This window comes from Orcinus orca, chromosome 8 (assembly GCF_937001465.1).
Source record: "Orcinus orca chromosome 8, mOrcOrc1.1, whole genome shotgun sequence".
Lineage (NCBI taxonomy): Eukaryota > Metazoa > Chordata > Mammalia > Artiodactyla > Delphinidae > Orcinus > Orcinus orca.
This window is the reverse complement of record NC_064566.1, coordinates 63,259,878-63,280,719: the sequence shown is the minus strand read 5'-3', so window position 1 is coordinate 63,280,719 and position 20,842 is coordinate 63,259,878. Positions and strand designations below refer to the sequence as shown.

Genomic DNA, 20,842 nt, shown 5'->3' with positions numbered 1-20,842 from the left:
GCTACTGATTGTTGCAGTGCACGGGCTTCTCATCGCAGTGGCTTCCCTGATTGCGGAGCACGGGCTCTAGGCGCACGGGCTTAGTTGCCCCACAGCATGTGGGATCTTCCCGGACCAGGGCTCGAATCCGCATTGGCAGGCGGATTCTTAACCACTGCGTCACCAGGGAAGTCCCTCCCTTATAGGTTATTACGCTATATTGAATATAGTTCCCTATGCTATGCAGTAGGTTCTTGTTGTTTATCTATTTTATATATAGTATTGTGTTACCTGTTAATCCCAGATTCCTAATTTATCCCACCCCCCTTTCCCTTTTGGTAACCATAAGTTTGTTTTCTATGTCTGTGAGTCTATTTATGTTTTTTAAATAAGTTCACATCATTTTTTTAGATTCCACATATAAGTCATATCATATATTTGTCTTTGTTTTACTTATATCACTTAGTATTGAATATGATAATCTCTAGGTCAGATAAAGATGTTTTAAGTTAGAGAGTGAAATGATCAAATTTGGTTTTTGGAAAATGTCAGTCTGGCAAGTTCTGAAAGGTGTATTCCAGGGGTGAGACGATGAGAGCGAGGAATGGGGGAGGTTAAGACTGGAGGCCAGGACTTTCAGAGCCATTCGTTTATGAGCAGACTGGGGATGATGTCGATCTTGAAAAAAGGAGGATGAGAATGAGGAAGGTGGATAAAAGAGGAATCTCAAACTCTGTCTCAAACTATTCAGGAGAGAGAAAATCACCTAGATTTGGTAATGACTGCAAATTCGGGCTGAGTTGTGAGGAATCCAGGATGATTCAAATTTCTAATGAGCTACCGTGGGATACCATTGCTGAGTAGAGAGTGTGGGAGGGAGGTTTGGCCTGGAAGATGAGTTTGATTTGCAACATGTGGTGTTTGACAGGCCTATGAGACATGTAGGTCGGGATGCCCAGGAAGCAGATGGATGTCTGTGTCTGGAATTGAAATGATTCTGGAGACATAATACAAAGCATTGCTTTTGCCAACAAATTATCACCCAACCTGCTTTGTGTGAAATAACGATAGCTGACATTTACTTAGTGAGGCCTTACTAAGCATCAGATACACTGCTACATGTGACACACATTATGAAGTCCATACGGTTATCAGCCCGGTTTTACAGAGGAGGAACCTGAAACCTGAAAAGTTAGGTAACGTACCCAGGTGCATCTGGTAAGGGTCAGAGCTGGCATTCAGTCTTTTGCAGTCAGACTCCATCACTCGTCATCATTATCCTGTGCTACCGTGTTTCTCAAAATGTTTAAACCACAACCTTCAGTTAAAAATACACTTTACAGGGGCTTCCCTGGTGGCGCAGTGGTTGAGAGTTCGCCTGCCAAGGCAGGGGACGCGGGTTCCTGCCCCGGTCCGGGAAGATCCCACATGCCGCAGAGCGGCTGGGCCCGTGAGCCATAGCTGCTGAGCCTGCGTGTCCGGAGCCTGTGCTCCGCGACGGGAGAGGCCACAACAGTGAGAGGCCCGCGTACCACAAAAAAAAAAAAAAATACACTTTATATCACAAGCCAGTACACAGTACACAATACACACGCACACATACGTGCACACACATACACTTGAAATTAAGCAAAAGTTTTGCAAAACGATACTTGTCCGTGCTAAATGTGATACAACCTGGTATTTTCTGCTCAAGTCGACATCATTTTTTAGATATTGGTTGCTCCCTATTAAATTGATTTCACAGTCAGAGCTGGTGTGATAGACTCGGCTGTATTTATTTCTCCTAGGGTGAATATTTCCCTTCTATTCCCAGCCCTTGTCATTCTCCCACCTTTGGGGAAAGAACACTAAATGTTGCTGAATGCTTTTCCCCTTTCCCTCTAGAGAAGGTGTTAAATGTAATAGGCTGGGGTCTAGTGGGATAGGGCGAGCCAAGAAAGTCTCACTTTAGTAGACTGATCAAACTGTCCTTAATGTGGCTGACAAACGTTACTGCAAAATCTTCAGATCACAACAAAGGATGCAAAACGATGTGTGCAAAATGGTGATTACAGATATGGACTTTAGTGGCACACAGACCTGAGTCTGTGTTCCAGCTCCACAGCTTATTAACTATATAACCTTAGGCAGATATTATACTTCAAATGGATATTGCAGAAGGATAAAATTCAAATAGTGCATTGGTTCATTCAATATCTACACAGCCTGTCCTTTAGTAGGCACTAAAAAATGGTACTAAAATCTTCATTAATTTAATAGAAGTTATAAAATATAAACCAACCCACAAACTGAATATTCATCTGTAAAAGCCAATTAAATTTCCAGACTATTCAACAGTGACCCAATCAGTCATTCAGTGGTGTATTTAGTCAATCAGAATAAATTTAGAATAAGCTGTTCCTTTGTCCTTTAAAGAAGACTTTAAATATTGACTGTACTTATCACAGGATAGAGGTTTTACAAGAGCTTGGTAGCTAATGGCACTAAATATAGCCTTGGGCATAGAGCTGTTTATTTTGAGACATTTGGAGGAGAGGTCACCCTGCAGTTCTCTTTGAATGTCAACCTCGCTTCCTTCAGAGGACACAACGTCACTCTAGAATAGCCGAGCCACAATTGTAGGAATTCCAGTGACCTTTTAGGAAATCACCAGTAGAAAAGAATGATTTGATTAACTAAGTACCTGTGGACCCTAAGCACAGAGGTCCCAGAGCCGATCATGTTTCTGAGCTGAGAAATTTTTTAAGAGATTCTCAGATTCATTAAGTGCAAGGATTAGACCCTATCTCAGGAGGAAATAATGAAACCATTTAATGTTGATGATGTAAACTAAGCACTGGTAAGAAGAAAAACTCACATGGTTTGAGGTTCTACATTTCTCCTTTCCCTTTCTTTTAATATAAATCTAATTTAAAAATGGAAATACAGTTCAGAAAGCATTCCCAGTACTTCAGCTTTTAACTTTCAGCCCCGCCTCCTGCTGTCACCATAGAGAAGGAGACTGGTTACCCTGATCCCCTGTATGCACATCGGTCATCTGTCTCCTGGGCAGAATGACCTCCTCTCTGGTTCACCTGATGGGGGAGCGGAGTTGAGGCCAAGGCCCAGGAGGAGGAGGATTTGATTATAACATCAGGGCTGGAACAGGTTAACAACAATCTGCTGGACAGTTGCCCTGTAAGATGAACTTGTCCTTGGTCGGCCTCACATCCAGCGCTGGCACCCCTACCCACTTGACGGCACGCACCAGGCATGCACGCACAATGCCTGTTCAGTGTCTGTGTGCTTTATTCCTCCTGGTCATAGTTCACTTTTTGACCCAGTCCTCCCAGGCTGGACTCGTCAAGGAGCCGTCTAGCTGTTGGAGGAAGGAAGCGGTACTCCCCTGTCCTCAGCGGCTCCCCTGCCCATCACCTTCCTGTGCCATTACCCTGTGGAGGTTCAGCTGAGTTAGAGGGCCATCAGGGTGCCAAGAACAATATTATTTAAGTTTTAAATCATAGCCTCTTGGGAAGAGAGGGTCTGAAGCATTCAAACCGCCGCGGGGAATTTTGCCAACAGAATGATTCATAAGCCTTCCAGCTAGCCACCTCTGTTCCCTTGTTCACTTAGGACAAAATCCTAGAGTCACCAAGGATTCAGGAGCAGACTCCTCCATTTCTCTTCCACGTTGGTCCTTATCCGACAACTTTGTGTAAACCAATCTTCCAATGGCAAAACAATTGAAAGAGCCATTATTGTCACATGCTTTTGACTGGCTTGTACTAGCCACACGCCCTCAGCATGACATTGACCCACCTGGGCCTCAACTGCCTCTTCTATAAATGGGGATAATAACACCTGCCCTGTTTGGGATCAAATGACGTAAACCACATGAGACCATTTTAGAAACAATAAGGCGTAAAAATATGCAAGACATGCTTGGCAGAGGGGCACACGATTCATTAGACATTGTCCCTGCCCGCAAAAGTCTTATTGTCTTGCAGGGAAAACAGACAAGAAAGGAAATAAATACCATAAAGTGCAGTTGCTAAATTGCTTAGTCACAGGCTTTTAAAAATCTTTTTGCCACGTCTTTGAATTTACAAAGAGGTGCCAGCATCTCAATGTTCTTATTCGACTGGCACAACCACCCAGTGAATGCAGCAAACTCAGAGAGGTGCAGCCACTTTCTCCAGAATCACACGGCCAGAAAGTAGAGGGACTGAATGTAGAGCTTTTTTCTTATGGTTCCCTTCCCCCATACGGGCTGTGTGAGGGCAGCACCTCTGCATCCTGCTGGTTATCCGATGGAAGGAAAATGGAAGCGTAATCCCACTAGAACACGAACTGTGCACATCATAGGTGGAACGGTTACAGGCAGCCTCCATACATTTGCAGCACCAAAGCCCAGTCTCTGAGCCCAAAGCTTGTTTCGGGTTGGTTCTGGGCAGTAAGGAGTAGCGTATCGTCCGCTCTCCTTTCGGGAATTTACACTGTGTTTCTGGATCTGTAATTTTGCACCTGATCACAGAAGTATGTCTGGGAGGAAGGCCATTCTCAGGGCTGTGTCTGCTAAGACTTCCCGATGCCTGTGTTTCTAAGACCCCCATATATCCATCCCAGACGTGTGCTCAGGGGCCCTCATAAACCTGGGGTTCAGTCAGAGAACAGCAGCCTCAGTAATCCCACTTCCTGTCTCCAACTGGAGTCCACGTCACCCTAACTCATAAAAGTCCCAAACATTGAGTCCTGAATTACTAGGCAGAAGGAGGAGGAAATGCCTTCCGGTCCCCTAACAGCTGGTCAGCTTCCATTGTACAATTTCGGAGCTGACTGCCCCCAGCTCTGTCCCGGCAGCGGCTCCTCTCTGCTGTTGCTGTTGACTGATGGAAGAAGCTGGCCAGCTGTAGCATAAGCAGTCAGCTCAGAGCATGACGTAACGGTGCTGGAACAGAAACCTTTACTAGTACACGTGTGCCTGCTAATCCTTCCTTCCAGTAACGACGCTGCTCTGAGGAAACATGGCTACGTGTATGTCATGGGCCAAGTACATAATCACAGATGTACAAACACTCCTGTTTGCAGATAGGCTGACCAGCCTGGTGCTAATACAGAGGAACACTTAGCAGTGGCTGAACCATTAAGGTAACTGGCTCCATTTGCAGAAGCAGAATTATTCTATCTCCAGTCAAATCAAAGCCAGCTCAGTCCACAGCCTGTTTAATCTGTCCAGTCTCAGGAGCAGCTGATTAGCACAGAGGAACGAGTGTGAACTTTGGAAGCGTATGGATCTGTGTTCTACTCCTGGTTTTTCCATCGACCTACTGTGTGACCTTGGGCAAGTTACCCCTCTGGCCTCAGTTTCCTAGTCCATAAAATGGGGATAATAATCCTCGGATTGTTAACTCAGGGTTGCCATGAGGGTTAAATGAGATGACGAGTATGAAGTGCCTGCCTCAGTGCCTGACCCAACCCAGCGGACGCTCAGTGAAAGCTAACAGTTGCTCTTGTTATTGGTGATGATATTTTTGTGCTACAGCCTGTTGTTAGCTGCTTCAGAGTGTCTGCTTCCCATGACCTCAAGTTTATTATCTGGTCATTAACGGTCAAGAAATCAAACAGGAAATGCCCTTCATGTGCTAACCTGTATGACAATGACTCTTAGAGAAGATGGAGAGCTGCCTGAGATGGGGCATCAGGGAGGCCTCCTGGAGGGGCAGCCTCTGCTGGGGATTGGAAGATGGATGGAGGGGGGAAGCTGTCAGAGCAAGGTGGACAGGGGTCCTGACGTGAGTCAGAGCATGGCAGCCAGAGTGAGTGCCTGTTGGGTGGCGTGGAGGACGGAGCGAGTGCATGGAGCCTTGCCTGGGCCATCAGACAAGTGGTTACGCTGGATGTGGTGACGGCACTTCAGCCCCTGTTCCTCCAGCCCCCTTCTGCAGGATGAGCCCCTGACCACTCTTCAGGGCTTATCTCATGCATGGCTAATGAGCTCTCTTGTGTCACCCTGCCCCATGAACAGATAGTAATGGTAATAAGGAGAACAGTTGGCATTCACTGAGCGTTCACTTCCTGTGTGCCAGCACCCGTGCTGAGCATTTCACTCACGTTATTTCATTTAATCCCACAGACATGAAACAGGCAGCATTCCATTTCACAGGTTGGAGAAGTGGCCTGCCCGAGGCAGAGGCCCAGGATCACCAGTACATGTTAATCCACGTGTCTTTGCCAGTAGAGTCAGGAGCATAGTCACCGGCTCCTGTTCCTTTCAGGACTCCCTAGTGCCTAACAGGGTACACCTAGCACAAAGTAGGAACTCATAAATGTTTGAAGAGTGAATGAGAAGAGATTGTCAAGTGTACAGCAAGGCTCTGGATCCAGAGGCAATAGGCAGATCACCAAGAGGGGCTTGGGAGACCTCAGGTTGGAAAAGGTCAGTTGTTTTTTTTTTGCGGTACGCGGGCCTCTCACTGTTGCGGCCCCTCCTGCTGCGGAGCACAGGCTCTGGACGCGCAGGCTCAGCGGCCATGGCTCATGGGCCCAGCCGCTCCGCGGCATGTGGGATCTTCCCGGGCCGGGGCACGAACCCGTGTCCCCTGCATCGGCAGGCGGACTCTCAACCACTGCGCCAACAGGGAAGCCCGGGAAAGGTGAGTTTTTGAGAAGCACTGGGAAGCCTGGGTCTCTGGACAGCAGGAGGCTGATGGGCTCGCTGCCTTTGACCCCTGCCATTTGATGGTGGGATCTATTCAAATATCTTCTCTCTGATGCCAGTAAGTTTTGTCCTGGGTTGAGCCCACGGGTGGAATTTACAGGCTGAGCCAGAGATGCTCATTCAGGGAAGATGGTAAAATAGGTTGATGGTTGAAAGATTAACACTGGTACAGCGTAGGCATTGACCAGTCAAAACAGTCCCAGGCCTTTAGTGCTGCAGCAGGAGCTTGAAGCCACCTGCTTTGCCAAACATTAACCCATTGGTTGCTGGGTCTTAGGGAGGTTCCAAAGGTTCCCTGGGAGAAGCCAGAGCAGGCTGGGAGGGGCACCTGACTGGGGGGAGTAGTCAGAGCAGTGGCTCTGTAGCGATTCAAATATTTCAAGAGTCATAACTGGTAGGTCGTTACTGGTGTGTCCTGGCTGAACACCACAAGGTTGCTCTCTGCTAAGAAAGTCAGCCATTTTTTAAAAGCCATTTGTCCTATTTTGAGGACTTTGTTAAAACTAGATAAAATGACCCCAAACTCTATTTAACTGGGCATACAGAAACTGTAGATTCCCATTGTAGTAAGAATGAATAAGGACCCCAACTGTCAACTCCTCCAAGTTGTACAAACCCTACTCTTACCTTAGGACTTCTGGTATACCTTATGGGAATTGTGACTTTTTGACATACAGACCAAGAGCCTGAGTGCCAATTAGTAAAGTTTATTTCTTTCATAGAGAAATGTAAGTTCTAATACTTTTCGCTTACACCCTAGTGAATCATCTTGTGCCTATCCTATTTTGGAAGCCATGGTAAAGCTAAAGTGCCTGCATTTCTGCTTTGCAAACTTGTAAATCTGAAGTTGCCTTAACATTAGCTTCAGGATGAAAAGAAGCTTCTAGAAGTATTTTTTTTAATCCCTGAACTTACCAGTTGCTAAACAGTCATACTTTTTCCTGAAATACAAAAGAAGTTGGTGGCAGTCAGACAAGAGAAACACTTAGTTCTTGTAGAAAGAAGCAGACTCTTATTAAAAGCCACAATGGTCATTAACAAAGATGATGTCATAATTAAATGCCCGGGCCTGCCTGGGATCCTACAGCCAAGGAGAGACAAACCCAGTCTTTACTAAGCCAGTGAAGACTCACCTGCTTGATGGTGTTTAGTGAGAGTGCCCAGTCTCCAGGGCAAGCTGTTTCCTGCAAAAGGATCAAGGACCGAGGTGTCATACCATGCTTGCAAAGCTGGTAGCCAGCACAGGGAATTTATGAACTGGTGACTTTGGGCTTTGATGAAGGAAACGTTGGGAATTTTATGTGCGGAGAGTACTTTGCTCCATGAGTCATACTTTCAAACAGAGTCGAGAGTATCCCGATAGGTCTTTCTAACAGTTCCAGCAGTTCTTCTGAGAGGAGGAACAATTCCTCAGGATTTTCATAAGCTGAGTGATCGTTATTACTTTGTAAAAGCCAGAATTATAATAGGAGCCAGAATCCATAGTTTCGGATATTCCGAGGTTACAAAACAAAAACGAAGAGGAAATGGGGAATAGCCAATATTCGCTTTTTTCACTCTGTTTCTCTTTTTTTCCACTCCTCTTTCACCCCTCACCATCCCAACTCACATTTTCTGAGGTCCATCTCACCAAGGTCCTGGCAGGGTGTACACTATGTAAGTGGCAAAAACAGAGCCTGTGATCAAATGTTGACTGTGACTTATCCCTAGTCAAAGAAATCATCAGGGAAAAGATTATCACACCGAACGGACTTACTGATTATAAGAAGCATCCTGGGGCTTCCCTGGTGGCGCAGTGGTTGCGAGTCCGCCTGCCGATGCAGGGGACGCGGGTTCGTGCCCCGGTCTGGGAAGATCCCACATGCCGCGGAGCGGCTGGGCCCGTGAGCCATGGCCGCTGAGCCTGCGCGTCCGGAGCCTGTGCTCCGCAGTGGGAGAGGCCACAACAGTGAGAGGCCCGCGTACCGCAAAAAAAAAAAAGATGCATCCTGGTTTAGCAAGCAATAAAATATGGGGTAATAACTATGCAACTTCAGGAGCATCATATAACCTCTCATGCTCAGCTGTCTCATCTGTACAGTAGAGGCTGCAAAACTTCCTCACAAGGTGATTGTTAGGGATGGAGTGAGATTGGGTATTTATTAGTCCTTTTCTTAGAGATGATGATAGCAACAGCTAGGTGGGGTTGATCAATATATGGGCTTGAATCGCCCTGTCATTATTAAACTCCCTGTAAATGCACTCGTAATAATGGTAGATGAGGTATTTTTCAGCTGGTGGAGGAATGAGTGGAGCTGATGCTCCCTACCTTTTCAAGCTTCCCCTCCCCATAGGAGTCTGGGGAAGCTAGACAGCCATCAGCGTCATTTAGTTCTCACTTATCACCCCACAGCCTTCACTTCTAGGAGGAACCTTGCGTTACTTGGGGCTTATTATGAATAGGGAGCTTAAACAGGGTTGCCCCAGGTATCATCAGCCTTGACTACAATGGGGGTCATAATAACAGTATTCAATAATGAATTAGTTAATTAAAAACTGTTCTCAGCCCCCTACACAATCCCCCCCCATGGGGATTCTGGTCCTTTCCTTGTTGATGTGTGCCACCCATGGAGCCACTCTGCCACTTGCCACTGTGGCCATTGCCACAGTGAGAAGGTTGGGGAAGCTGAGGAAGGCTCGACCAGGAGCTTCTAGGCAGTGCTAGGGCAGCCCTCATTCAGCAGAGCCACCCAGAGTTCTACACGGAAAAGGTGTCTCTTTTTCACAGTGTGTTGCACATTATCATTTCAGGATAAAGGTAGGGCAGCTGGGGTCCCCATGTCCCTCAGTATCCCTTATGAGAACAGGTCCTGCAACTTCTGCCAGCAGACACTGTCCCCAGAGGGCTTAACTGGGCCAGGGAGCAGATTCCATGACGTCCTACTTGTCCCCCATCTCTCCCTGCCAGTGCCCAAACCAGAAAATGCTGTTCAGTGAAAGACACCAGTCAGAGAATGAAAAGACAAGCCACATACTGGAAGAAATATTTACAAAACACATGTCTGATACAGGACTTGTATCTGAAATATGCAAAGAATTCTTTTAAAACAGCTTTATAGAGTTATAATTCACATACCACACAATTCACTCATTTAAAGTACACAATTCAGTGGTTTGGGAGATAATCCATTATTAACTTTTTAAGTTGTGGTAAAGAATATATATATGTTTACAGCAAAATTTGGTTAAACCATTTGTACAATTAATTGTCATTAAGTACATTATTAATGTTGTGCAACCATCACTACTGCCCATTTCTGAAACTTTTTCATTGCCCTAAATAGAAACTCTGTAACCATGAAGTAATAACTCCCCCACCACTTCCCCACCGCCCAGCCTTTAGTAATCCTAATCTACTTTCTGCCTCCATGAATTTGCCTATTCTAGGTATTTCATGTAAGTGGAATCATACAATATTTTTCCTTTTGTATCTGTCCTTCTGTATCATAATGTTTCGATGTTCATCCATGAAGTAGCATGTATCAGAATTCATTCTCTTTTATGTTTGAATAAATTTTATTATACATATATACATTTTGTTTATCTGTTCACATGGTGGTCACCTGGGTTGATTCCACCTTTTGGCTATAGTGAATAATACTGCAATGAACATTGGGGTACAAGTAACTGTTCAAGTCCTTGCTTTCAGTTCCTTTGGGCATATACTAGGAGTAGAATTATATACTGGGGCCATATGGTAATTCTGTGTTTAGCTTTTTGAGGAAGTGCTAAACCATTTTTCCATAGGGGCTGCCACACTTTACATTCCTACCAGCAATGTACAAAGGTTTCAGTTTCTCCACATCTTCACCAGCACTTGTTATTTACTGGGGGTGTTTTGGTTTTTTGTTTTCTTTTCTTTTTTTTTTTTTTTGGTTTTTTGGTTTATAGTTCAGCCATCCTAGTGGGTGTGAAACGGTATCTCACTGTAGTTTTGATTTGACTTTCCCTAATGACTAATGATGCTGAATATTTTTTCGTATGCTATTGGCCATTTGTGTATCTTCTTTGGAGAAATATCTGTTCAAGTTATTTGCCCATTTTTTACTTGGGTTGTTTTTGTTGTGTTGTAGCAGTTACTTAGAGACTGGATATTAAACTGTTATCAGACCTACGATTGCCAAATATTTTCTCTCATTTTGTGTGTTGTCTTTTTTTATATATAAATTTAATTAATTAATTAATTTTATTTTTGGCTGCGTTGGGTCTTCGTTGCTGCACATGGGCTTTCTCTAGTTGCGGCGAGCGGGGGCTACTCTTCGTTGCAGAGAACGAAGCCATCTCATTGCGGTGTCTTCTCTTGTTGCAGAGCATGGGCTCTAGGTGCACGGACTTCAGTAGTTGTGACTCATGGGCTCAGTAGTTGTGGCTCGTGGTCTATAGAGCGCAGGCTCAGTAGTTGTGGTGCACGGGCTTAGTTGCTCCGTGGCATGTGGGATTTTCCCGGACCAGGGCTCAAACCTGTGTCCCCTGCATTGGCAGGAGGATTCTTAACCACTGAGCCCCGAGGGAAGCCCCTGTACATTGTCTTTTCACTTTCTTGATCGTGTCCCTTTATGCACAGAAGTTTTTAGATGAAGTCGATTTATCTAATTTTTTCTTTGCTGCTGGTGGTGTTGGTGTCATATCTTAGAATCCATAGTCAAACCCAGGGTCATGAAGACTTACTCCTGTGTTTTCTTCTAAGAGTTTTATGATTTTAGCTCTTACATTTAGGCTATTGATCTGTTTTGAGTTAATTAGGAGTCCAGCTTCATTCTTTTGCATGTGGAAATCCAGTTGGCCCAGCTGCATCTCTTGAAGAAACTATCCTTTCCCCACTGAATGGAATTGGCATCCTTGTCAAGAATCAACCTGCCACAGATGTATGGGTTTATTTCTGGACTCTTATTTCTGATTCTATTCTGTTGATCTATAGGTACTTATGCCAGTACCACACTGGTTTTTTTTCCTTTTTTTAAAGCACCACACTATTTTGATGGCCACAGTTTAATGTTAAGTTTTGAAATCTTTTATTTTTTTAAATGGTTTAGGTTGTTCAGAGCCCCTTGCTATTCGGTATGAATTTGAGGATTGGCTTTTCTATTTCTGCAGAAGAGGCCATTTTGACAGGGATTGCATGAAAACTGTAGATCAAAGGACTATTAAAACTCAACAGTAAGAAAAAAACAATTAAAAAATAGGTGAAAGATCTGAACAGTACCTTACCAAGAAGATATACAGGTGAAAAATAAGCATATAGAAAAATGCTCAACATAAAATGTCAATAGGGAGTTACAAATTAAAACAATAATAACATGCCACTACAGATCTGTTACAATGACTGAAATTTTTTAAACTGGTAATACCAATGGCTAGAGAGGATGTGGAGCAACAGAAACTCATTCGCTGCTGGTGGGAATGCAAAGTGATGCAGCCACTTTGGCAGCTTCTGAAAAAGCTCAATGGAATCTTACCGTATGATCCAGCAATCGCACTTCTGTGTATTTACTCAACTGTTTCGAAAATGTATGTTCACGTGAAAACCTGCACATGAATGTTTATAGTAACTTTGTTTATATTCACCCAAAACTGAAAGCAACCAAGGTGTCCTTTAGGTAAATGGAGAAACAAGCTGTGGTACAACCAATGGAATGCCATTCAATGATTTTAAAAAATGAGTGATCAAGCCGCAAAAATACATGGATGACCCTTATGGGCTTATTGCCAAGTGAAAGGAAGCCAGTCTGAAAAGTCTACATAATGTATGATTCCAATTGTATGATGTTCTGGAAAAGGCAAAACTGTAGAGACATTAAAAAAAAAAAAAGAAAAAATCAGTACTTGCCAAAATTCAGGGAGTGGAAGGAGGGATGAATGGGTAAAACACATGGGATTTTAGAGCACTGAAACGGTGTAGTATTGTACTATAGTACAATACTATCATGATGGGTACATGATATTATGCCTTTGTCAAAACTCATGGAACTTTACGGTACAAACAATGGACCTTAATGTATTCATTTTAAAATATTTAATAGGTTGGAGGATCCCAGGAAGGAATGCAGACTGTGATAAGAGAATCTAACTGTCAGTGAAGGGGGTTCAAGGAAAAGTGCTGATCTAAGTGACTTCGGAAATGAGTGGAGTTTATTAGAGTAAAGGCAAAAACAATGACACGTAAGCACTCTACTCTAGCTCATAAAGTTGTTTCCCACTGTAGTACAGGTTAACAGTGTTGATACTACTATATGTCAACAGGCAGTTGCAAATTAAAACAATAACAACATACCACTACATATATATTACAGTACTGAGTAATTAAGCATGTAGATGGCAGATGATGGGAGCTTAAGTCTCTCACTGTTGGAATCAGAACTGACAGACCAGCAAGGTGATGAGGCTAGAAAGATCCATGTGGTAATGGGTTAGAGTTAGAGACATTAGTATGAACTGGTATTTAGCTTAGTATAGATTCATTTCCTTACTCTGTCAGCTGAGAGGGACTGAAAACAAAGAAACTCCAGTAGCAAGGAGCACAAGGAATAAGTAGAACCCAGATTGTGGTTTCTAATACCATGCTCCAAAAAGGAATCCAGCCTCTTTGAAAAAAATGGCTGATTCTAGGACTTGGGCAGGCAATGTGCAAGATGAGCCTGGAGCATCTTGTAGTGGCAGAAAATAAGAAGTACTAATGAAAGAGAGAAAGGGAGGAAAGGAAACGGAAGAGAAGGGAAGGGAAGGGAAGGGGCAAGCAAAATTATAGGACTTAAAGGGACACAGAGCCAACTGAAAGAGTTTCCAATGGCCAAAGCTAGAACAATTTGAGCAAAAAAAATACATAAGACAGTACTGGATTATAACCCAGAGTATAAAACAAATACCCATGAGTTCATTCTAATATAAATTAATGATTGAACAAACAAATGAGACAAATATCCCATGCAGAATTCCAAGTAACTTTACAATGGAGAGACCTGACAAGCACTACTTCAACCAAGTGATCATGGTCAACATCGACAGTGGTCATTCATGTTGCTAGTATGTGCCTTGATCTGATGTGGTGAAAATGGCACTCCACCTCTGTGGTCGTCCTCCTCAAAACCCATTACCCCACTGCAGTCATGAGAGAAACATCAGACAAATTCCAGTAGAGGCATAGTGTACAAAATACCTGACCAGTCCTCTTCAAAATGCTCCCAGGTCATCAAAACCAAGGAACGTCAGAGCCAAGAGGAGCCTAAGGAGACAGGATGACTCCATGTAATGTGGAATCCTGGATGGGATCCTGGAATAACAAAGGAAGGGCATTCGGTGAAAACTAAGGAAATCTGAATAAACCGTGGACTTTACTTAATAATAATGTATCACTGTTGATTCATTAATTCTAACGAATGTTCCATACTGATGGACGATATTAATAATAGGGGAAACTGGGTGAGGAGATATGTGGGAACTCTCTGTACTATCTTCTCAATTCTTCTGTAAATCTAAAACTGTTCTAAAAATAAAATACATTTTTTAAAAAAATAAACAAAAATAAACCAAAAGAACCCCTGATGATATAGATATTTTCCATGTTTTTCTAAGAGGAGGCTGGAGCCCAGAAGAGTCAAGATAACTGGCACAGATTGCCCAGCTACTTAAATGGCAGAGGTGGGATTTGAGTCCAGGGTCCTTGCTGTTGAGTCACAGTGACTTTGGCCTGTCTGTGGATGGAACTCTTCTGTTCCTTGGTTTCCTGCGTATCCATTTATGTGTGTGTGTTTCTTTCTTGTTCTCCCCAGGGCATGGCCTTTACCCTTGAGGAAAGGCTGCAGCTTGGGATCCATGGCCTAATACCCCCCTGCTTCCTGAGCCAGGACGTCCAGCTCCTCCGGATTATGAGATACTACGAGCGGCAGCAGAGTGACCTGGACAAGTTAGTACCTAAAGTCTCTTCTCTCTCCCCAGAGCCCCAGGCTTAGCTGTCTGTTTCCTGTGGTCCACAGAGGGTTTTCTGGATACTCTCTAGCCAGGAAAGGCTGAGAGCCCTGAGAGATCCCAGATCCAGCCCTGCCTTTCATAGGGTGATGGTCTCCTTGAAGACCAGGGCTTGTTATGATCAAGGCACAGTCAATGTGTCCTGGGAGGACTGGGAAGGGAGCCTGAATTCCAACCAGTGGAATCTGGTTGGGCCCCCGGGAAGTGATGGGACCAGAATCAGCCCAGGAAGCACCAATAGGACGTCAGCATTCAGCAGTGGGGTTCACGGAAGACATTTTACTCAGCGGGAAGAAGTGGGGCAAAAATATAGGGGCAGGTATGTTAAGGAAGTGGTACGTGGCCCAGGTTCCTGGAATAAGGGGAATGTGGTGGAGAAGAGGGGAAATGGACAGGGGCACCTTGGGAAGGACCTGGGATGTTGTATGTTGAAGGCTTAGGGGGGAGTAGTTAACAACCCTGCTGCCCCTCTGGTTCCTCCCCAGTGGGGATGTAGACATGAAAGGCCAATGGGGAATCACAGGGTTAGCTTTACCAGTCTTACTAAAGAAGGTAGTGACCTCACAGGTCACATGGCTATGAACAGGTAGTGACCTCACAGGTCACAGGATTTGAACACAGGTAATTAGCTCCAGAGTCCTTGCTTTCAACCTCTCTGCTACACCGTAGCTAAGAGGCGTTGAAGCTTAGTGGCTACAGGACTAGACTCTAGTCCTAGACTGAGTTCAAATCCTCATTTTACCACTTAACAGCAAAAGTTCTTTAGCCTCTCTGGGTCGTTCCCCATCTGTACATTGAGTATATCAGTGGTGTCTAACTCATAGGGTTATGGTGAGAATTAAATACATTAGTATTTGTGACGTGCTTAGAACAGTGCCTGGCCCATAGTCGGCACTATGTGAGAGCTTGTTAAATAAATGTGTCGTCTTGCCGTGGGCTCCAGCAGAAATGTAGGGAGAAGATAAGTGTTCCTCTTACATATCCATAGAGCTTAATGGCCAAGACTTTGGGTCCTTGAGGGTGTGGCTATCCCCCTAGGGGCTGAGTGCAGCAGCTTGTCAGGATCTTTCCATGTCCCCCCAGTACCATCCATCACTTCTGAGCGGTAGTGGATAAGGAAGCCTCTGCCCCCTCCCCCTCCCCTGCAGCACTAACCTCTGTGGTCATTACTCACATTAACTCCAAGGCCATACTGCAGCCCAAGCCAAACATTCTCTCCCTCTTGTGTATTCCACTCAGATTGGGTCTAGCCTCGTCACCCTGAAGAGCAAACCATAAAGTACACATTGATTCCAGCTAACAATATTAGACGTGCCCTAACTTTGAACAATCCAAACTTCTCTCGTTTGTTAAATTTGCAAAGAAGAATTAAAGTCCAAGGTGAAATCCTCTTTCCTAAAGATATTAAGCCCTAAAAATCAAGATCCAAAATCCTTCCCTTTCCAGTTCTTTCCAGCTAGATGGGCCTCACTCATATGCCTGGGAAGATGTGTCAGGCTCAGGGGGCAGAGGCCTGATGCTGGGAGTGCTAGAGGGTTTGCTACTGACGCTTGCCCTGTTGACTACTCTGACCCACTCATTCCTGGAGTCCCTCATTTCAGCAGGTGCTTAGGGGGAAATGCTAAGGACGCTCCCCAGCTTCTGACGGGTAAGGACAGTGGAGTGCTAGTAAATGTTTAAGAACTGGCTTTGGGGCCGTTGGGTGGGGATTTAGAGCATTTACCGGTTTCCATGGTGTAAATACTCCCACCATGGCCAATTTCAACTTACCAGCTTGACATCACTGAATGCAGAATTGAGAAGTGATGTGTACAAATGGCTACTGAGTAAGGGAATCCTTACACTAGTGCTGAGCTGAGATCCCGGCTATTCTAAGCATAAATCCTCCCTTCCGAAAAGTGCCTCCTAAAACACGTTTTTTAGTTCTGAACCAGTGTCTTTGGTGAAGAAGGAGAGGCTGACGCCCCAAGAAGTCACAAGACTTCCTCGCAGTGACACAGCTAGTGAAGAGCAGAGCCGCGATTCACACCCAGGACCCTGACACCACACCCAGGGATCATTCCCCTGTCAGAGCATCTCTGTCACCCCCACTCCATGCCAGGACCTCACGTGCCTTCATTATCTCTCCCAAACTGTTGTCCTGAAAGGTTGCGATATCAGCAGTCACTTACACCTCACTGGGAATTTCAGTCCCTTGGTTTTTTTTCCTCCCAGATGTTTTTTGCATTTTTAGGAGTGTGAATGAAAGGCTTTTTTCCTGGCTTAGTGATTTCAGGCTTCAGGAACTAAGTAAGAGAGAGATTTGGGGGGCACATGCTTCCTGAGATCACTTGGTACTCAACCACTGGTGAACACTGCTTGTGACAGTAACCAGCCCTGTGGGGTAGAAAAGGCCAGTTCATATATCACTGGTCCACTCAGTATTTTCCCTGACCCTCCCCCATCCCCAGAATACCGTTATTCTGTTGTCCTTCATTAATGTCCACATAATAATAGTATAACTAACCGTCCTACATCATGGTTGAGAGTGCAGATTCTGGAGTCAGATTGCTTAGGTTCAGATCCCTTGGGTGAATTATTTCATTTCTCTGTGCCTTGATCTCCTTGTCTCTAAAATAGTCAGAATTATAGTACCCACCTTCCAAGTCATTGGGAGGCATGTTCCCCATGTTAAATGAGTTAATGAAAAATAATTAGAATAGCACCTACAGCACGTGTAGTAATAAGCACCATAAGGCAGGTACTATTCTCCACATTTCATAGATGATGAGACACGTGCTTAGAGGAGATGATGACTTGCCCACGAAGGTGCCATTGAAAGTAGCTGAGTGGGAGCCCTGGGTCTTTGCATCAGGGGCCTTCCGTGCTGCTGCAGAGGGTACTCACGTGATCAGCTTGGTTCTTGTCTCGCCTCCCGAGGTACATCATCCTCATGACGCTCCAAGACCGGAACGAGAAGCTCTTCTACCGAGTGCTGACGTCGGACGTGGAGAAATTCATGCCCATCGTGTACACGCCCACCGTGGGGCTGGCCTGTCAGCACTACGGCCTGACCTTCCGCAGGCCCCGGTGAGCGGTCCTGGGACAAGGGCTCAGGGAGGGGCTGTCTCATGGAGGGGAATCAGACTTCCTGCTGGCCCTGCTTGTTGGGACTCCGGAAGCGCTTTCTGATTGGGGCAGGGCCCAATGAGGCATTTGTTTTTAAGCAGTTGCTCAGTGAAATGACCCCATGTGCAGAGAAATGAGCTGAGAGAGTATCTAGCAAGGGGATAGTGGAACTTCTTCACCTCGGAATAATAAATGCCCGACATGTTGTTCAGAGTTGGCCTGAGAGGTATTTCACATTGTTTTTCTCTCCTTATCTACCTCCAACTTCCTCCCTCCCTCTGTCCCTCCAAACCCTGCTTTCCTGGTCATCTCCAATGTGCCAACAGCTCTCCTGCCAATTCAGGCCCATGAATAATGGAGTGTTGGATGCCAGAGACTGAATTCTTTTGCTGATTCAGAGAACCAGTATTCCTTCATTTGGGTTTGACTCAGATTCCACTCAAATCGTCATTTTATGAGGCAGAAATTTGGCCCTGCATTTTCTTTCAGAGCCAAAGAGTTTGGGGGCAGTTTTCTAACGAGACCACCTGGTTTTTTTCACGGTGAGTTCAGCATATACATTTTTTTAAAAATTAAAAAGGAAAAAATGGGAGGATTTTCAAATCTTCAGCGCAAGGTAATTGTCAACACATAGTTCTAGCACTGATGATTAAAGAGCTCCTGGGTTTATTAAATGTCATGGAACGTTGTTTCGGTCTGTGTTAAAATACTTAAATTTACAACATACTGTGCACAGATGTGTAATTTACGTTTACATAGAATTTATAAATCTGTGTTTATAAATCATGCGCTACGTGGGGAACATGTAATCACGGATCCAGAACATCTTTTGTTAATTTGGAAAGACAGTCTTCCAGTTCTGAAGGCAGCATTTGGGATGAGCACTGCAGGCTGAGCCCAGGGAGTCCCCAGTGTTACCCTTGGCAGAGGGCAGCGTGTCACACCTCGTCTGGGGGAGGGTGTCCGGCTGTTGCAGCAGACTCGTCCTCATTACTCAGAGCAGCCACAGTTCTGCCATTCTGAGGCATGGGGTAGGGGTGGTGTGTGGGGAGCGAGGCAGTGCACCAAGGCCCCATAGCAGTTCTGGTCTTTGACCTGCCTCTTTCAACAGGAAAGAGACTCCTGTTCTCTTATTCTCATCCCTAAAACCAACACTGGCAGAGACCTTGGAAGCTGATGGTACATATCTGAAGGATGCAGGACCCTATTTACCTCCCAGTTCCTACTCAGAGATGGTCCTTGCAGGTCCTTCCTCTTGCACAGTGCAGCTCAGCTCATGTCATTTCCCTCCTGTGAGGCTGTCAGCAGCCACCTGGGGCTTAAAGAAACAAGTCAAACACTTTGACAAAACTAAGCCTGGCACAGCCCAGATCGTCCTCAAAAGTCCCATGTTCTGGCTCCCCTGATCTAGTCTCCTTGCCCAAGTATGCCTGGCATTCTCTGCATGCCTTTGCACATGTAGTCTCCTCTGCTTCAGACTCCTGCATTCTCTCCTTTCCTCATTCTCTACCTGTCAAAATGCAAATTATCCTGCACACACTCCCCTTCCAAGAGTCTCTGTGGAGCCCTCCCTGGTCCACACCGGCCTGAACTGATCACTCTGCTTTCAGCCTCCCACAGAATCCATTACACATATTTCTATTCCATAGTTTTATTGTTGGTGCTTTATGTTTTTAATTATTTGTGTATCAGCCTCCTCTGCTGGAACACAAATTTCTGGAGGGGGCAGGAAATGCATCAGATCCATTTCTTGAGTAATCGACCCTCAGATGGGAAGGTAGCATTGTGTACTGAGTGAGAAGAAAGAGCTAGGTGTTCGCAGTCAGCCCCATGGTTTAGTCTCCTTGACCCTGGGCAAGTTTCTTAACCTCTCTCAGCCTTAATGTCCACATTTATCAAACGGAGGTAATAGCGCTACCTACCTCAAATAATCATTGTGAGGGTACAGTGTGATAGTGTGGTCAGGTACTTGGCATAAATGTTAGGGTCTGTTTCCTTCAGTAACTGCTGGGAGGAAGGAAGGACTGATAAATGCAGAGTTCTACGATATGTCTGCATTTTAAAATTTTTGCAAAGAAAATTAAGTCGTTGAACATGTAATGAACAAACATGTGTAACTACGGATGCGATTTGGCTCTTCCAGACTCACTGTTTCCTGAAGAGGTCCTTTAATCCTTAAGGCATGGCTCACTGCTGCCACTGGCTTGCAGCTGAGATTGCATGGAAATACACGGCCATCCCACTCCCCTCTCCCACTCCCAGGCTGTGTGGGAGCCCTCCTCCACAGGCGCTATGGACTGGATTGTGAATTCAGCTGTTGGCTTCAGATAAACTAGTATCAGGCTGGTGATGGTAGAGTTTGCCTCCAGGGTCCAGTCCAGAATCCAGGAAACACGCAAGACTGAATTTGAGTTAATGAGCAATTCTGGAGCAGTTACTAGGTGCTGAGCACCATGTTATACACTGTGAAGTTACCCCCAAAGAACAAAATACAGTTCTTGACCTCAAGCAATAATAATGTAAATTGAATACAATAAAAGTTAAAAGGAGATAAGAGATTTAATAAGGACAAAGGATTACAGGAGCACAAGGGAGAGGAATATTTCTTTTCCCTGAGGGCAGCAGGAATGCTTCACCTCGAAGGCTGAATAGGAATTCCATGGGTGGAGAAGGAGGGAGCGGCCATTCCAGGAAAGGGCTTGGTTTTATTGGCTTTGTAGACATCCTGGCAGTCAGCTACCTTGGGTATCTCCCCACCTCCTCTGCCTGGCAAGGAGGGCAATGGGAGGGGACCTAAGCCTTTACATCCATTGGCTTGTAATGGACCTTCCCAAAGTCCTGGAAGGTTAGTTTGTAAACAGTGTCATTCATTTCACAAATGAGGAAACTGGGGTGGCCAAAGGAAAGGAACTGGTCTGAGATCACATTTGGCAAGCAATTTATAAAGTGACAATTCTGACAGTGGGAATCAGGGGAAAGCCACACCAAGAAGATGACGTTTGATCTGGGCCATGAAAGATGAGTGCAAAGAATTGAGACAAAAAGTCTTTGTCT

At 45.0% G+C, this 20,842-nt stretch overlaps 1 protein-coding gene across 8 annotated transcripts in view; it reads left to right on the top strand.

Annotated features, from left to right (window-relative positions):
* Positions 1 to 20,842, top strand: part of ME3 (malic enzyme 3) — a 272,604-nt gene that overhangs the window by 155,038 nt on the left and 96,724 nt on the right. For all 8 annotated transcript variants that reach the window (XM_033431903.2, XM_033431902.2, XM_004271868.3 and 5 more), the window contains 2 exons: positions 14,485 to 14,618; positions 17,600 to 17,749. In XM_033431903.2, coding sequence (XP_033287794.1) covers positions 14,488 to 14,618; positions 17,600 to 17,749 — 281 coding nt within the window. In that variant the 5' untranslated portion in view covers positions 14,485 to 14,487. The remainder of the gene's footprint in view (positions 1 to 14,484; positions 14,619 to 17,599; positions 17,750 to 20,842) is intronic.